General features: G+C 45.3%; 1 protein-coding gene across 1 annotated transcript in view; it reads left to right on the forward strand.

Moving 5' to 3' along the window:
• Positions 1-17,041, forward strand: part of GRK3 (G protein-coupled receptor kinase 3) — a 57,448-nt gene that overhangs the window by 26,588 nt on the left and 13,819 nt on the right. The window contains exons 3-9 of the mRNA XM_057413251.1: positions 3,966-4,039; positions 7,254-7,355; positions 8,811-8,885; positions 9,727-9,788; positions 10,744-10,795; positions 11,041-11,132; positions 13,895-13,994. Of these exons, the coding sequence (XP_057269234.1) occupies positions 3,966-4,039; positions 7,254-7,355; positions 8,811-8,885; positions 9,727-9,788; positions 10,744-10,795; positions 11,041-11,132; positions 13,895-13,994 (557 nt within the window). The remainder of the gene's footprint in view (positions 1-3,965; positions 4,040-7,253; positions 7,356-8,810; positions 8,886-9,726; positions 9,789-10,743; positions 10,796-11,040; positions 11,133-13,894; positions 13,995-17,041) is intronic.

Below are 17,041 nucleotides of genomic sequence, written 5' to 3' on the forward strand. Positions count from 1 at the left end.
GGGCAGCATTTCTTTATTAAAGCTGTAAGAGAAGGGTTTGACATTGCAGGGTGGATACAGCCCATGGGTATCGGCCTCGCTGCAGAACAGGCTGTGATTGTATGAAATATTGTTGTGTTCCTTTTTAAAAGACATGGGTTAACCGAAGGCCCTTCCTTGTCCCTTTCCAAGCTGGTGAAACCAACCTTGGCTGGTGGGGGATGAGTTCTGGGAATGGGCTGATGGATTGAGAGGATGCTGGGGTCATCACCTCAGTCTCCCCATCTGTCCAGTTAAAACTGAGCTGCAAACCCCAAGGGGTGTCTTTATCCCTCCTTGAAAGACATTTTGTCTTGGTTATTGGTTAGTGCAATTAATGGCATTTGGCAAACTTATCTGCAGAGGATTGCCCATCAAAAGATAATGGGGAAAAGATACTGTCTGGAGAGTGGGAAAGTTGAGGCTTGGCGCTCGGTCTGTCTCGTACTCCGGTGTGTGCATTATGGGTACCATCCAGCGCTGTGGTGGTACCAGAAAAAGCTTTTAAGAACTATTTTTCTTTTCCCTTAACAAGTAGTGATGTGGTTGTTGCAGAAATTATATAGTATAGAGGAAGAGATCTTTAAAGCAAAAGCTGTCAGCATCTTGATTTCATAAATAATTGCTGGTTCCTTTTATCTGTTACTTAACGCTATCATTTTTCTAATTCCTGCTTTCTGTTCTGGGTCTGATTTTTTGGTGTGTTGTTCAAGGTGCTTATTGTGCTCTGCGTCAGTTCTGCCTGAAACTTCTTCAAACTCCTGTCACTTCTTCACTGCTGCGTCTGTCAATTAGTTCTGCAATTATGTGAGAGCTGCAGTTTCTGGCTAGTAATTTTTCACTCAATCTCAGAGCAGCAATGGGAGAGATTTCCTTTATGCTGCGGTAGAAATGCAGACTCTGGGAGGTGGCAACACAAACACTTCCAGTGCAGAGAGCGTCAGGCTTTCACTGGATTTGTTTGAGATCAGGATGGTGGGAAGAGGTGCCCTGAGCTGATACCTGGGGATGTGGATTGAACAGTCAGGCAAGCTGCAAATGCAAGATGAGGCAGGAGTAGGATGTTTGTATTTGCATTGGTGCTGTAAAAGAGTTTAAGGCAAATCATTCCGGAAAAGGTTAAAATCACAGAATCTCAGGCTGGGTTGTGTTGAAGGGACCTTAAAGCTCCTCCAGCTCCAGCCATGGGCAGGGACCCCTTCCACTGGAGCAGCTTGCTCCAAGCCCCTGTGTCCAACCTGGCCTTGAGCACTGCCAGGGATGGGGCAGCCACAGCTTCTCTGGGCACCCTGTGCCAGCGCCTCAGCACCCTCACAGGGAAGAGCTTCTGCCTAAGAGCTCATCTCAGTCTCCCCTCTGGCAGGTTAAAGCCATTCCCCTTGGCCTGTCCCTACAGGCCCTATGTTTTCATGCTAAGATTTATTTTACTGCAGTATTTTTAATATATATTTTTTTATCAGGCTTTAAAATGCAGCTGTAATAATTCTGCTCATGTTCACTGGAGCTGAGTAGCAGCATTGTCTCATACTTGGTATGGCTGTAACATATTATGACTGTATCAATCATCTCTAAAGGTTCCTAACTTCTCATTTGGGATGTCTTTATCTTCTTGCACAGCAGTGCAGTTTAGAACAGAGCCCTGGAGAGAAGCAGCTTTGCAGCGCGAGCAGCATCAGCCTCCTCTTGTTCCCTGCCGTAATGAAATGAAACAGTTTGGAAAACACTAAAGCAGGGCTCCGGTGTTCACCAGGGCATTGTTGAGGTGGTGTTGGTGTATTTTCACCCTCCTCCCACTGTTGTCTTTGTGGGGTGGGTTTTGTTGTTTGTGGGTTTGTTTGGGGACCAGCCAGTGGCTGGGACCTCGCCAGGGATTTTTCTTTCAGTGCATTCATTGCTGTTTGTGCTGCTCTTTAGTCTCTTAATTACACGACTGTAATCTTCTTTGGTTCATTGTCCAAGGGAAAGTTCAGTCAATTCAGCAGTGTTTTGCTCGGTGCCGCTGCTGCTTGCATCGTGTGTAAAGTAAGGAGTTGGGTGTGTGCCCTCAGTGGCAGGTTTTGCTCTGAGCCAGGTTTGGGCCACGTTCTCCATGCTCTAGAGGTGCCAGGAGCAGCTCTGGGGTTTGGGCAGGAGAAGGGACAGCCTGGGACCTGCTCGGAGCCCTGCTGGAGGGACCCCTCGTGTCCCCACTGGGGACTGGTGGAGCAAGATCCTTCGCATGAGCTGTGGGGATCGCAGGGGCTGCTCTGGTGCTGCGCTCCTGTCCCCTCTGCAGCAAGAGAAACAGCTCATCAAGAGTATGCCCAGCACAGCAGGAACTGAGACAAGGCCTTAGAAGAGAAGGAAGCCCCAGTGTGAGCGCAGATTGCTGCAGGGAGGAGCAAGTTTGGAGGATCTCGGAAGGGAATCTCGTCATGGGATGTCTGTCCTTCTTCAGAGAGCAAACCCCAGTTTGTGTAACCTTTGAAATGCCATTCTAACCAGCTAAATGAGCTGAGCCAAGCATGGGAGCTGTCTGGTCATAATCCCTTTGCTGGTGTTCTGATTGTGACAAAGAAATCCAGAGGACCCCAGGAAAACAAGTGCTTCAATAGGAAGTGTAACTTGGGATCTGGATGTATCTAGAGGGGCTATCAAGAAGCTGATCAGTGTTTTCATTATAAATAAATTAAAGCTTTTGTTTGCCTGATTACCAGTGCTTTATCTGCTGGGACTGATGGGTAGCTGGTGGGTTTCTTCTTATTTAGGTCCTTGATAAAATCAGGTGATAGTGAGATGAAAGGGCATGATGCTCATAACTGACAGTTAATGCCCTCCTGTGCATACTACAATGGAATTACTGGGTAGTATAGTCTGGAATACAGGAGATGTTGTAGGTGGCTGTATTATCTCTTAGTCGAGCATATAGTTTTGCTGTAAATTCAAGTTACAACAACATTTTAATTAAGTCAGGTCTTCTGTACATGTAATCCCTTCTCTGTGTTCTTATAAATGTTAGTGTTAAATATTGTGTGTATTTTAAGTTGAAAAGGGGCATTTTCTGTCTCCACATGTTGCTTTCTGGGAAGGAAAAGGAGCAGGGAAGCGATGGAGCGGCGCCCAGCCAGTGTCAGCCCTTGGCTCAGCCGCTCTGCTGCTTCTTGCTCCCTTTGCTGTTCGAGTTCATGTTTTCCTGGTCTTACCTCCAAAAGATGGCTGTGATTTCCATAAGCAGCAGTACCTCTAAATAAGGAAAGGTATTGCCTGGTGTGGTGGGGTGAGACCTGGTTCATTTACAGCTCTGAGGGGCTGTAAACCCAAAGCATGAGCTGCGGCAGCAGATTCCCATGTAAAGTCAAAGGGTAGCAGGTACCAGCCCCGGAGCACTTAGGGACATCACTTCCATGAGACTCAGCTTGTCACGGTGCATAGAGATGCTTATAATGGAAAATACTCATCAGCAGGCTGCAGAGGTCACGCTTTAAATTACTTGTAAAGGAGCTATAAAGATTCTGATGTAATTTATTGTGCTATAAAACCTATTAGAGGTAACATTAACCAGTAATTTAAAACTGGGAATGCAGAAGAGGTTGTTTTTTATCAATAAAGTGTAGGTAAATCTGTTTCAAAACCAAACCATGTGAACAGTATTTAGTCTTTACTCTGAAAAAAGGAACAAAACCTGATCCTTTGAGAGGAATGGGATATTCCAGTGCAGTATGGAAACATTTCATACAATTCTCAGCAGGTAGAAATTGGAATATGCTTTATGGGAGGTAAGTGAGGCTTATGACCCTTTTCTGTTCTGAACGCTGGTGGTGGGAATTGCTGAGCCTTGGGACCAGGGGTCTCTGCAGGTGTAGATAATCCAGGATGTTACCTGGGGGCTGCATCCCTGTTGACAGGTTACTGCAGTAATGATATGGCATTTTCTGATTTTATTTTTCCCTTTTCTCTTTCCTTTCCAGGATTTTTGCTGTTTAAAGACTATTGCTTGAACGAGATTGATGAAGCTGTCCCTCAACTGAAGTTTTATGAAGAGGTAAGGAGGAAGGCTCTCCCTCTGCTCCTCGGGGATGCTGAGAGGGGAGGAGAGGCATCCAGGGGGAATTTGGAACCTTGTTCTCAGTCACTTCAGCTTCACAGTGGGATGGCTGGTTCATAAGAGACAGTCTTTGATATAGTAATGGTGGCACCTCAAAGGGACAAACCCATCCCTTCAGCCAAGCTCAGGAGAGTTTTAAGACAGCAGTGTAACTATTGACAAGTTGGCAATTTGGTACGGTCATGGTTGATATGGTCAGTTGTGCTCCGTTGTCAGGAGATAATCAGCAGAGGAACCCACAGACACAGTGCCCAAGGCAGGCATCATGCAGAGGGATCTGTAATTTGGGGGAGCATGTTGTATCCTTCCCATCTCTTCTCGGCTGGGGGGCCCCGGCAGTGCGGGGACCCCGAGGAGCCTCCTCGCTCCATTCATTCCGTGCTCTATTTGTGAGGCTCTAAATATAAAAGTGTAGTTAATCCTGTCAGAGGTGCTGGTTTCAGTTCAAACACGCAGACGTGCTGGGAAGAGGCAGCCTCTGCTGCTCACTAGTAATTAGAAAAGCTGCCTGAGATAACCTTTTGTCTGGATTACTCTTAAGCTGATGAGTTGAATTTCTCTTGCTGGCAGCACAGAATAGCTGGAGTTGGTCATTGGTGGGAGAGAACCCAACAACACGCAGCTCCCCCTCCTCACATATTAGATGCTGTCAATAAAGAAGGATCTTTTTCCTATTGTTTCCACCTTTTTATATCCTGAAGGTATCACTGTCATAGGTAATCAAAAAGGCAAGTTGTCAGGGATTGTTTAGCGGGTATTTTTAGCTGCCTCTTTATCTCTGAAACAATTTGGAATTGTATTTTTAGGTTATTAGCAAAGTGTGGCTTAAAAAGAACTTCAGTGCTTTGTCAGGTACTGCTCAAAAAGTCCCATTACAGATATTCCAGGAGGGGTTTGGTGCAGCGTTGTTGGTGTCATACCGGATTTCTCTTTTATTTTGTAATATTTGATTTACTTGCTGCATTTATTACATGTGGAATAATTTGAGTACCTCGCCCCATTAAAAAGCGCTTGATGTAGAAGGGCCCCGTACTCCAGGGATTTCATGTTACTGCAGCTGAAGTCACGATCAGGCATTTAGCTGGGGGAGTGATTCATCCAGCTCGGCTTCGGAAAGAAGGGGAAGAAAAGGAGAAAAAGAAGTACTTCTGGGTGCTTGAAAACCGGCACATTCTGATTCCCATTTTCAAAGCTGTGTCTCTGGAGGGGGGCTGAAGTTGGCCAAGGAAGGGTCGAAATACAGTGACAGGGACAGTTATCTCTGGGTCAGGAGCAATACTGCGGACCTGCTGCTGACAGAGACTGGTGACAGCTCTAAACGCTGACACTTCGGCTCTGCGTAGTGCTGTGGTTTTTTGGCGTGCTACAGCCATGTTCTGTTTAATGAATGTGTAAAATTAGCTGAGAATATGTCAGGCACATGTGTTAAATGTGGTCTGTAGTAGAGGTGTCTCATGGAATCACCTGTGATGAGCAGCATCGGGCAGTGTGCAGGGGGAGAACAGGCTGAGGTGCCCCAGAGTACATCACCAAAGTCACCTCCTGCCCCTTTCTCCAAAGCTTTACAAGACAAAGGGACTGTGGTTAAAAGGTGAGGGCAGGCGAGAATGTGCCTGTGAGGATGTGGTGGAGGGATGCTTTGCGTGCAGAATTAGGTGGTTTGAAAACCAAATATCAAAGGGCAGGAAATTGCATTCAAGTAAGACAATATACCACGTATCAGGCTTTCTCCTGAACTTCTAATTATTTTATGGCATTGCATTAATTAAAAAATGTTTCCTTGGCAAAGATGTATTGAATCATTTTAATTATAACTGGGTACAGAGGGGAAGCAGTCACAGATGGCAGCTCGCGGGGGAACTGTTGCCTTATCATAGGCAGCAAACAAGGGGACTAGAAAAACATGGAGTTCAATTACGGTGTTGCACCTCCCGAGGTAGGCTGGTCTGAGCTGTCACGTGGAGACCTGCTTGAGAGCTGTGAGGAACAGCTCATCCTGTGACAGGAGCAGGCTCAGAACGAAGGGACAAAAGAAGGTGTACTGTGACAGGCAGAACACTGGCTTTTCACATCTTCGCTTTCTGAAGTCCTCGGGGATGTGCTTTGTGTTAACCACAGTGCTGCTCTGCTCTGAAGGTGCAGTGCTCCCTCTGTCCCTGCTTCATGAGGAGATGCTCTGTACATCTTTTGTGCAGGGTTTATTCTGTAGGCTGAAGGTACAGACAGCTCTGATCTGTCCTGTTCCCTCTCGCACAAGCACTGAACGAAATCCAGCTGGGAACTACTGTGCTTTGGTTTTCCTGAGTTGGAGCAGGACCCCAGAGCAGGGCTGCACGCTTCATTTTATTTAGATCCAGGAATCTAAAACGTTCCCCACTTGGATGGGGCTCGGAGCAAGCTGCTCTAATGGAAGGTGTCCCTGCCCGTGGCAGGGGTTGGAGTTCAATGAGCTTTAAGGTCCCTTCAACCCAAACCAGGCTGGGGTTGTATTCTCCAATTCCGTGATGCTGGGCAGGTCTCAGCAAGTCAGAGCTGAATCTGTTCCCTAAAGATCTTGTATGGTTTCTACATTCTGTCAGTCCTGGAAGACCTCTTTCCCTGAATAAACCCCAAAGGACCCTTGGACTCGGTGAGGCTTCTGGAAAAGACCGGTAAGATCACTGGGTCCAACTGTTAATCTGCTCTCAATGAAAATTAGTTTCAGACTTCTTAATTCCTACCAGCAGGAGTGGCAGCAGGGCTGCCCTGCTGGGATTCCCTCCATACATGTCCAGACACTTTTTTGCCGGGGGAAGTGATGACCTGCAAAGGGACTTAGCTGTGATGGGAGCATGAAGGATGGTATCAGGCTGGGTTTGAGGTGCAGTTTTCTGCAGACAAATCCAAGGGGAAAAGACCTGTTCCTCAAAAATAGCAAAGACTTTCTGAATTCTCCTTCGATGTTCTCAGAAGTCTTCTCTTCATTCCCGGAGCCAGTGCAGCATTTTTCAAGACAAAAGAATGTTGCGAGCAAGTGTGCTCCCTAAGCATTAGTTAAGAAAATAACAAAGTAAAATCAACTTCAGCGAAAGCATTTGGCCTTTTTAAACCGAATCAGTGAAAAATCATTAGGAATGTGCTGATCTAGTGGACCTTTTCTCTTGTATTGCAGATAAAAGAATACGAGAAACTGGATTCTGAGGAAGAGCGGCTCGCCCGGAGTCGGCAGATCTATGACACGTACATCATGAAGGAGCTCCTGTCCTGTTCCCATGTGCGTAGCATCCCGATCTCACACTGCTCTTTGCCTTATTTGAGTAGCTTGACAGCAGGGATAATTCAAAATAACTGTTGTTTCATTCAGAGAACAATTATTACTGACGGGATTGTAGCTACCAGTGCTTGTAGTGCTGGGGATTTCTGTTTGAAGCCAGTGGGACTGCGTTTGGCTGAAGTCAGCAGAGAATCCCAGACTGGTTTGGGTTGGAAGGGACCTTAAAGCCCATCCAGCTCCAACCGCTGCCACGGGCAGGGACCCCTTCCACTGGAGCAGCTTGCTCCAAGCCCCTGTGTCCAACCTGGCCTTGAACATTGCCAGGGATGGGGCAACCACAGCTTCTCTGGGCACCCTGTGCCAGCGCCTCAGCACCCTCACAGGGAAGAGCTTCTGCCTGAGAGCTCATCTCAGTCTCCCCTCAGGCAGGTTCAAGCCATTCCCCTTGGCCTGTCCCTACAGGCCCTTGTCCAAAGCCCCTCTCCAGGTTTCCTGTAGCCCCTTAGGCTCCAAGGTCTCCCAGAAGCGTGTCTTTTTGAGTTTATTTTCAGTAATGAGAGCTGTGTACCAGTCATTGTTAAACTTGGTGGTAGGCTAAGGAAATATTTGGAGATTGATCTGGTTTTATTTCTGCAAACAAGATATTTTACAATACGATAGCATGAGTGCCGTTTGTGTGTGTATATACTTGCACACATTAACCAACCTCCCCCAACCCAGCAACAAGCCTGCCTCAAAAACCCAGAGGAATGGAGCTGCCAGGGACCCTTTGGATGTGGAAGTCTGGTGTGTGGGAAAGCTCAGAGTAAAGGTTGAGATGACTGTGTTTAAAACTGGTCACACGCAGCTTGCTGGGGGTTGTGTTATGATTTGTTTGGCCATAAAGCAGGCTTTCATACTACATGGAGACAAGGCACTCTTTAGCCTCAGCGTGGCGAGTTGAAGGCGTGGGGCCACGTTGGGACAGATACTGCTTTGTTACAGCCCATGGAGACACGTGTTCCCTCCAGCTGAGCTCTTGCCCCATTGATCTGTATTTATCAGTTTCATTTACTGTCGCTTTAAAGAAGGATCTGCAGTAGGTTTTAATATATTAATTATGATATTATTAACCTATGATAGGCTCTGTAGTGGTAGAAGGCCCATGTCTGCTGTCTCTGGAGCTGTACCCAGATAGGGCATTTTTCACTGATTTCTTAAAGGAGCATCATGGAGCCCTTCTGTCTTTGCCTTTCCCCTCCTCATCTTCCCCTCTCCTGCCTTCCTGCTTTAGAGCACTTGTTTCACTGTGTCACTCTGCATGTTTCACAATGACATGCTTTGGGGAGGTGTTGCACCCATTCACTCTGAGGAGCGTCTCTGTCTCACATGGGTAAAAGAACAGCAGTCCCGTAGACCTCCCATGAAACTTTTCCATTTCCAGTGTTTGAAATGTTTCTCTTTCTTTTCCAAAAGCCTTTCTCAAAGCAAGCTGTAGATCACGTACAAATGCATTTAGCCAAGAAACAAGTGCCAGCCAGCCTTTTCCAGGTGAGCTCAACACACTCGGAATGGTCTTGTTCCTTTCACTTCTGTGACAGTAAGCGATCTGGTGCGTAGTATTTCAGGAGACAGAATAAACTGTACTGGTGTATGTTCTTCGCTGTAGTAGTGATAAAAATGCTTTTTTAAAGTCAAAAATTACAAATTATTGTCTAAAATATTGTAAGCACTTTTGATGAAAGCAAACTGTATCTTGGTGCATATGGACAGGGTAATTCTTAAATCTATGCAATTTTAAGCCATTAAATGATTTAGAGTAAATCACTTTCCATCAGGAGGGTACACATCCTGTCAGGCTAATCTGAACTGAGAAATAGCCTTAATGTTTCAGTAATGTGAACCCTTTGAAAGCATTTTTTCCTTTGATTTTCAAGTGTATTAATTCCCAGCTGATGTTGGTGTGGAATTCAGCATTTGTACCACCTCACCTGTTCTAGTGTTCCTCTAGAAAAAGATGCTTGTGAATGGAAGGTGCTGATTTCTTGGTAAGGACAGAGAGGAGATGAAGCAAGAGGGCAGCCCTGGGAGTACAGACTCCACAGCGGGGACCGTTTACTCTGTTTAAATACACTGGGGAAGAAGAGCTGTGCTGTGATTGATTTCCCAGACCTGTTGTCCATAGGCAGGTGCTTCACACGGGTTTCATACATTAATCGGATTCCAAAAGCTAAATGAAGCTTCAGTGCTTCATTCAGAGTGCCTCCTTCAAAGAAAACACAGTAAATTCTGTTGTTGTATAGGGCCAACATGAGTTAAATGCAGTGGGTAGTGCTGCATCATCAATTTATTGTATGCTTAAATACTAATTGTGTTTCTTATCCCTCTTCAGCCATATATAGAAGAAATTTGTGATAGTCTCCGAGGAAAAATATTTCAGAAATTTATGGAAAGGTAGGAACACGGCACATTATCCAAGCTTTCCACCTCATGTAGCTGGAAGCCAGGTCTTTAAGCGTTGCTGTAAAGTAAGGCTGAAAATGTTTCATAAACTTCATTTAATTGCTGGTGTATTATCAGCGAGCTTCCGCAAAGGAGTGCCTGCTTCGTATATAGTGATGAATGTCAGGATGCAGGAGTGGAGAAATAGTAAAGCTGATTTTCTCTTGCTCCATACAGCAGCAGTAATGGGCTGCAGTTTGATCTCAGGGGTTTACAAACAGAACTGTATTCTTGGGGGAGATTTTCATGAGTAACCAGCTCTTGAGTGTGACTGAAAGACGTGGTTTGCATCTGGACACCCCGCAGTTAAGCAGGAAAGGTCTAGTAAAGAGCACAAGACAGAGATGATGGTAAAAATCCTTCTGTAGAACTATTATTTCTTACTCTGAAGATAAATACTTCATTATTTGTGTAGAAATAAGAAATTACTTTTTTCTTTGTGACAGCTTGTGGTATTATCAGTGTTTTTCCTATTTTAAGCTAAAATTAGTTTAAAATGTTCCTTGGAGTATATAGAGACCCATTAGCATGAATTGAGCTGCCTCTGCTTTCTTACAGTTATCTTACAATTATCTTCCTCTTTCTGTAATTTAAATGTTTGTTAGTTCCAATTTTAGTTGGTTTTAAAAGTTAAAAACCATATGAAGGAGAGATATGAGGACACAGCGAGCACTTACAGGGATAAGATTATCTGATGTCTTTCTCCTATAAGGATGTAAAATCTGAAGCATGCGCTGCTAGTAATTGCTCTTCTTGGTGGGGGTAGGATTACAGTGTTTTGAAAGGGAGACTGTCATTTGCTAAGTAGCACCACGTACCCTGGTTATTTTACACAGCAGAGTCTTGATGCTTCCTATGATGCTTTACACAGTGTCTCAGACCACTTTTAAACTTTTTTTCCCTACAGTGACAAGTTTACTAGATTCTGTCAATGGAAAAACGTAGAACTAAATATTCATGTAAGTACCTCCAAGTATATTTATCTTGTCAAAGGAAGAACATGTTCCTTTTCGAGTAATTGCTTGCAAGTAGGTTGAAATAGAAACAATAAGGAGCTCCTTCTTCCAAAACAATGCATGTTACATGAATTACACTTGTTAAATATCTTAACACATGAATAGGTTCTTTAGATGTTATTTTTACAGTAAGTTTTTGTAATGCTGCAAATTGAATCTGGTTTTTGTTCTGGTTTTTGCATTTACAGCTGACCATGAATGATTTTAGTGTACATAGAATAATAGGAAGAGGGGGATTTGGTGAAGTGTATGGTTGCAGAAAAGCAGACACTGGAAAAATGTGAGTATTTACCTGCTTTGTTTTAGAGGCAATGCTAAGCTCTGATCTAGTAAGGAAATCCTTCCAGTTGTTTCTTACCAAACCACTGGGAAGCAGCGTCACATTACTCTGTAGTTCTTTGTAATTAAATGTTATCCCAAGAGGTTCCGATTTCTGGCTCATCTTTAAGCTTAGTTTGATATTTGATCCTGTTACATGCCATGCAGTGGGGCTTCAGTCTAGCAGAGCTCTTAAGCACATCCTACATTTAAATGGTCTTTGCAGAGGTAATGGAAAGGGCAGATGTGTTTAAAATGAAGTGTGTGCTTAGCTGTTTTCCTGGCTCGGAGCCTGACGGCCCAGGACCGGGTCCCTGCGGAAGCCATGGTGGTGGTGTGAGGTGGTGCCTCTCGTCTGCTGGAGGTTGCTCCTCTCGCAGTGAAGCCCATCCCATAGCTGGTGCTGATGTAAGGACACGACCTCATTGATGATGTAGGGACAGGACCTCAGTGCTGTGCAACCTGCAGGGTCGGGCCTGAGCAGGTTCTGAACACAGAATTCCAGCTATGTGCGATTGCGTGTTTGTGCCCTGAAGAGCACGTTTCACTGGTGAAAGCAGTGATCCTTATCTACATTTGGTAGAATATAGTTCCAGTGTTGAAGTTCTCCTTAACAGAGCTCCTGGTGGGAACTCCGAGATCAACCCTCTGTGGGTTTTATCCTTTTTCTGGTCTTACCATTCACACACTTCCCTTGATCATCAAATTTCAGTCTCTAGGCATTAATTGCCCCATTATGTTCTCTTTGGAGCATCTGGGCATTGATTTAACAAAGCATTCTCAATATCTCTCTATCTGTTTATTTACATTCCACCCCACCCCTTTCAACTTGCTTTTCTCCTAACAATTTTAGTCCAGGGACCATCCTTACACATTCCTCTTCTAAGTATGCACTGGCATGTTCGATGAGCCAAGTGTCTGCGGTTACAGTTGGCTTCACTGGCAGTGCTGTGTGCTTGGCATCCTTGATAATAATAAACTTCTGAGCTATTAACAAGTGGAAGACTTCTTAATGTTGCTGTCATGCTCAGTATTTTTGCAGTGACTTCAAGTATTTATATTAATATTATTACTAACAGTACTGTCTCTGTTCTTACTTGGGGACTTTTTTGTCCATGTACAGTTTTTGTCCATGTACAGTTAATTTGTCCATGTACAAAACTAAAGATCTTATTTAGCTTGAGCCACAATCAGTAGGCGTCCACCCTGAAGAGGTAGTTGACAGATTCCCAGGCATTTTCATGTCTCAGGAGGTGGATAAACCTTGGGACTAGCAAGTGAAGCAAAGGACAGGTTTTATCAGATATAAATAGAGTGAAGGGAAGTGCAATGTGGGATAAACCAACCTATTTCCAACTTGAAGCAAACCTTTAGATTAGATTCAGTTGCTGGGTAAAGGTTTGGTTTAGTTCTTTCTTAATCCAAACCTGTTTACCCATCCCTAATCCAGATCCCGTCCACTCTAGATGGCTGCCTCTGCTGCACTTTACTGCCTGCAAGGAGCTTGGGAAGCCACCCCTCGAAGGTAAATGCCATCGGTGTTTCACTAACCCACAAAGACACACCTGAGGCTTCTTTCACATCACCTCCTTCAAGGGCATCTAAATAGGGGCCAGAAGCATGATGCAGAAAGCAGTCTAAAGGGGGAGGGATTGCAGTGCTTTGTAAGCATGCAGTTCCAGATGAGGATGAGGTTCCCTGTCTTGGTCAGCCCCGAGCAGCCCCTGTCATTCACTTGATCAGTGGAGTCAAAGCGTAAATCAAGGACAGCATGTGCAGTGTTATTTATAGTCAGCGTCTGCAGACTCCCCAGCAGGAGCACGTGCTGTGAATATATTCCTTGTTTTGGAAACGTAGAATCCGGGATGCTCACGCTCACTCTTCCCCCACTCACCACACATGCATGGCAGGAATGACGTGGCTTGTCGAGGGAGTGCAGGGCGAGGTGATGCGAGGCCCCGTGGCTGTGCAGAGCTGGCAGCGTAGGCAGTTGATGAGCATCGGTGCAGTGCTGTAACACCGTGTTCTCCTCAGTGCAGTTTAACACCAGTGGCCTAAAAACCTGTGGTTGCCCGTGTCTAGAGATCCTCTATGCAGGAGCACACGTCTCCTCCTCAACTGCTGCCTAATAGTGGGCTCACCTGCTGGCTTCACCAAATAGCCAGACTATGTAATACCCTCCTCTTGTTTGATGGTTGTTAGGGTAACGTTCTGCTTTTGAGCAAAATGTTATTAATTTGTATAATACAGATGGTAGAAGATTAAAAAAAAAAGCATTCTTGTGTATATCTGACCTCTGAGTAGAAAGAAAACTTCAAATCGGAGCTCAGCGTGTGTTCAGGATGTTATTTTCCTCACAGAAACTGTTAGAATTACATGTAACTGTAATAGTGTCTGCTACTTAATTCATACTGCAAAGCCCTGCTTGTAGGTGTTAATAAATGGATGTATGATATGTAATACCTCAATCTCCGTGGATGTTTGGACGCAGAATTGTTTGTTACAGCACATTTCTGTGTTAGGAGGCTTCTGCTGAAAACGTCTGAACTCTGAGATGTTGGAGGCTTGCTTGTTTAGTCGTGTCATGATGTTTTTAGTACCAGGTTTAAGTCTTTAAAGAGCTTGCTTACAGGATATTGAAACGTGCATGGCATAACTGGTAGTGAATAACTGTGTAAGGAGGAAGTGTTTTTGGTGCTTTTTCTGAACGGTTAATATTTTCAGGTATGCAATGAAATGTTTAGATAAGAAGAGAATCAAGATGAAGCAAGGAGAAACATTAGCCTTAAATGAAAGAATTATGCTGTCTCTTGTCAGTACAGGAGTAAGTATCATTGATTTGTTATTATTTTATTTCTTCTTTTTCTTCCATATAATATAAAAGCTGTTACATATAATACATATTCCATTAATCCAGTTGTGTGACATGCAAATATTAACTCCTTCTGGAGCCTTCCCCCTGATTCTAGCAGTGTGTCTGAAATGAGAATGGAATGTGCTCCAGGCCCTGCACCAGCTCCATTGCCCTTCTCTGGCCCTGCTCCAGCACCTCAGTGTCTCTCTTGTAGTGAGGGCCCCAGAACCGAACACAGGATTTGAGGTGCAGCCCCACCAGTGCCCAGTGCAGAGGCACAACCACTGCCCTGGCCCTGCTGCCACACTGATGTTAACACAAGCAAGGATGCTCTTGGCCTTTTTGGCACAAGTTCATATTCAGTGGCTGTTGACCAACACCAACCAGGTCCTTTTCCTCAGGGCAGCTTCCCAGCCACTCTTCCCCAAGCCTGGAGCATTGTGTGGGGTTCTTGGGACCCACCTGCAGACCCCAGCCCTGAGCCTTGGTGATCCTCATACAGTTGGCCACAGCCCAGTGATGCGGTTGGGATTTCTCAGTTAGATTTTTAATCAAGTGAACTGTTTCACCAAAGAGAAGTTGTGGCCTCTCCAGAAGTGTCAGGAGTTCCCAGAGCCAGAGGGTGAAGTTCTGTAGTGGAGACTAGACAAGAAATCTGGGCAAATTAGTAATAATTGTCCTATTAACTTCAATTTGTGGTTCTGGTGCTGCAGAACTGACTCTGAATTCTCATGTCTAGCAATTCAAAGAGAAAATTGCTCCTGAGGCTGCTAATGGTGTGGGTAGTTTTCTTACCTGACAGCGCAGAGCTCGTCATTGAGCAGCAGAAAAGCAGGACAACCCGTTTATTTTTTCATTGATTATCAGCTCATTGGAGAGAAACTGGTTTTAGATTCTTGGAAACTTGAAAGCGAGTTTGAAGAGAGGTTTTGTGCAGAATGCTGCCCATTCAGGGACATAGGCACATCAGCCAACACGAGATGCTGGAACATTCTGAATATGCAGAATTCAATAGGTTTGCAAGGGGTAGAACAAGGTAATTCATTTAATTCCTGAAGCTGAGCTGTTAGGTTTGCATGGCCCGTGCTGTGCCCAGGGACAGGATCGATGTGCTGCCCGGAACAAAATGGAACTGGGAAGTTCGTTGCAGTACCATTAGTCATGAAACTGGGAATCCAGATGTCTCTGCAAAGCACATACTAACAGCTATGCAGATCACACATGCCTTTGTGTAACCACATTTGGTAATCCACCTCAGATGCTGGCACTCACAACCACTTCTTCAGCAGGGAGCTGCCAGACTTGAGTCCATCGCGGCTGCCTTGTGAGAGCAGCTTCTCATGGTGATGCTGCAGCTGAGCACAGCTCGGCAGTGAGGTGGGCACCACTAAGGAGACAGGGAGCTGATGGGCTTGGCCACATAGCACCACATGGGGGTTCCCCACCGTGGCATGTGCTTTGTCACTGATGGTTGGTGTAATGCGGACAGGCTGTTGGTGAGGTTTGTGTTTCCTCTCCTGCAAGATACAGGCCCTGGCTTTCTGTCCCATGGAGATGTTCAAGCTGGGTGCTGGGAATAGGTTTTGAAGTTCTTGGGAAATAGCAGAGTATGGAAAATATTTTTCTTTCTGTTAAAAGAAAGAAAAATATTTACTTTCTGTAATAGCCAGTGTTTGCCTGACTTCTGTTCAAACCCAGTGCATCGAGGTCAACTGGGACCATGGCTGCTCATGGGCTGTATAACAGCAGCATGCCAAAAGGTGCTCTGTGTGTGTTAGGAAGTAGGGGCTCTGCACTACTGGGGTTCCAGCCACTCTGCTGTGTCTTCTAGTTCTGTTCTGAGAACACTAGGCAGTCAAGCTCTCTTATTAAGGGTAGTGATTAAATTAGGAAGGCTTACACAAAAATGAATTATGCATCACATTTACACCTGCAGAGCTCCTTTAAAAAATGAGATCCATAAAAGCACAGGTGCACTGGTATAGATGGTGCCCTTTCTTTTTCTGTGTCTGGTGTTTAAATTCTGATCCTTCTGGGTAATTAGGTTGCTCTAAGGCACTAGGAAGCCTGCTTGGGGACACTGCTGAGTTATCCAGCTGATTTAGAAAATCAAGTTAATAATTCTACTGAAGCTTTTGCTCTGAAGTTAAGTTGGCACTACAGAATACGGAGTTTGTAACGAGAGGTAATGTCCTTACAGCCTTGCCTAGAGCCTCCTCGTTTCTAGGACCATTCAGCAGTTATTTTCACACGTTTCAGACATGTGCCTGCCTTCTGCATTGGGGATTGGTATGGGCACAGTAGCAATAAAACACAGATCTGAATGGTGCAGCAGGGTTGGTCCATGTAGCGTGGGAATCACTGGAATTCAGTCAAGTATGGAAAGGTTCACATTGCAACCTTATCTGGTTTTGCCCTGTGGGAGGATGAGCTGGCCTGAGCTGTCCCAGTGGCTGGCAGGGATGGAGTGTGTGGCTGTTCCCTCCCTTCCGGAGCCAGCTCCTCATCCCCGGCTCTGCTCAAGGCCACTGTGTTTTGCTGCTTCTAAATTGGGAAGGAAGCGAGTTCCTGTTAGAGATTCCCAGAGCTTTCACTATCAGTCCTGCAGGAATTAACTCATTGTTTAAGTCATGGTAGGTCACATTCGTGCTTCCTGCCTGCTGACCTGGCTCCTCAGCGGTTAAGCTCATCTTGGCCCATCTTCCCATCAGTGCTTTGGGGTCGGAACGTTGCCTGTTGGTGTTACTGTGCAGCCCAGTCTGCTTCAGTAGCACAGCCAGTCCTTAAGCTTTCACTGTAGGCTAACCAAACAGCCCTGGTCTCATATGGCTTTGGAGAAGGGATTGACCATGTAATAGCCACCCCCTATTAATTAGCATCCAATATATGCCTGCTGAAGAGAGGGTGTTCTGCCAGCTTTCTGCCATGGCCTGTGCATTATAGAGATACCAGCACACTGAACAGATCAGTGGGAGCAGAGGTGTTTTCCCAGCTGTATTTTCAAGGGCTGCTTGTCT

Source organism: Pezoporus wallicus, unplaced genomic scaffold (genome assembly GCF_028554395.1).
Source record: "Pezoporus wallicus isolate ANWC-B61680 ecotype Strahan unplaced genomic scaffold, APGP_CSIRO_Pwel_v1 contig_13850, whole genome shotgun sequence".
Classification (NCBI taxonomy): domain Eukaryota; kingdom Metazoa; phylum Chordata; class Aves; order Psittaciformes; family Psittacidae; genus Pezoporus; species Pezoporus wallicus.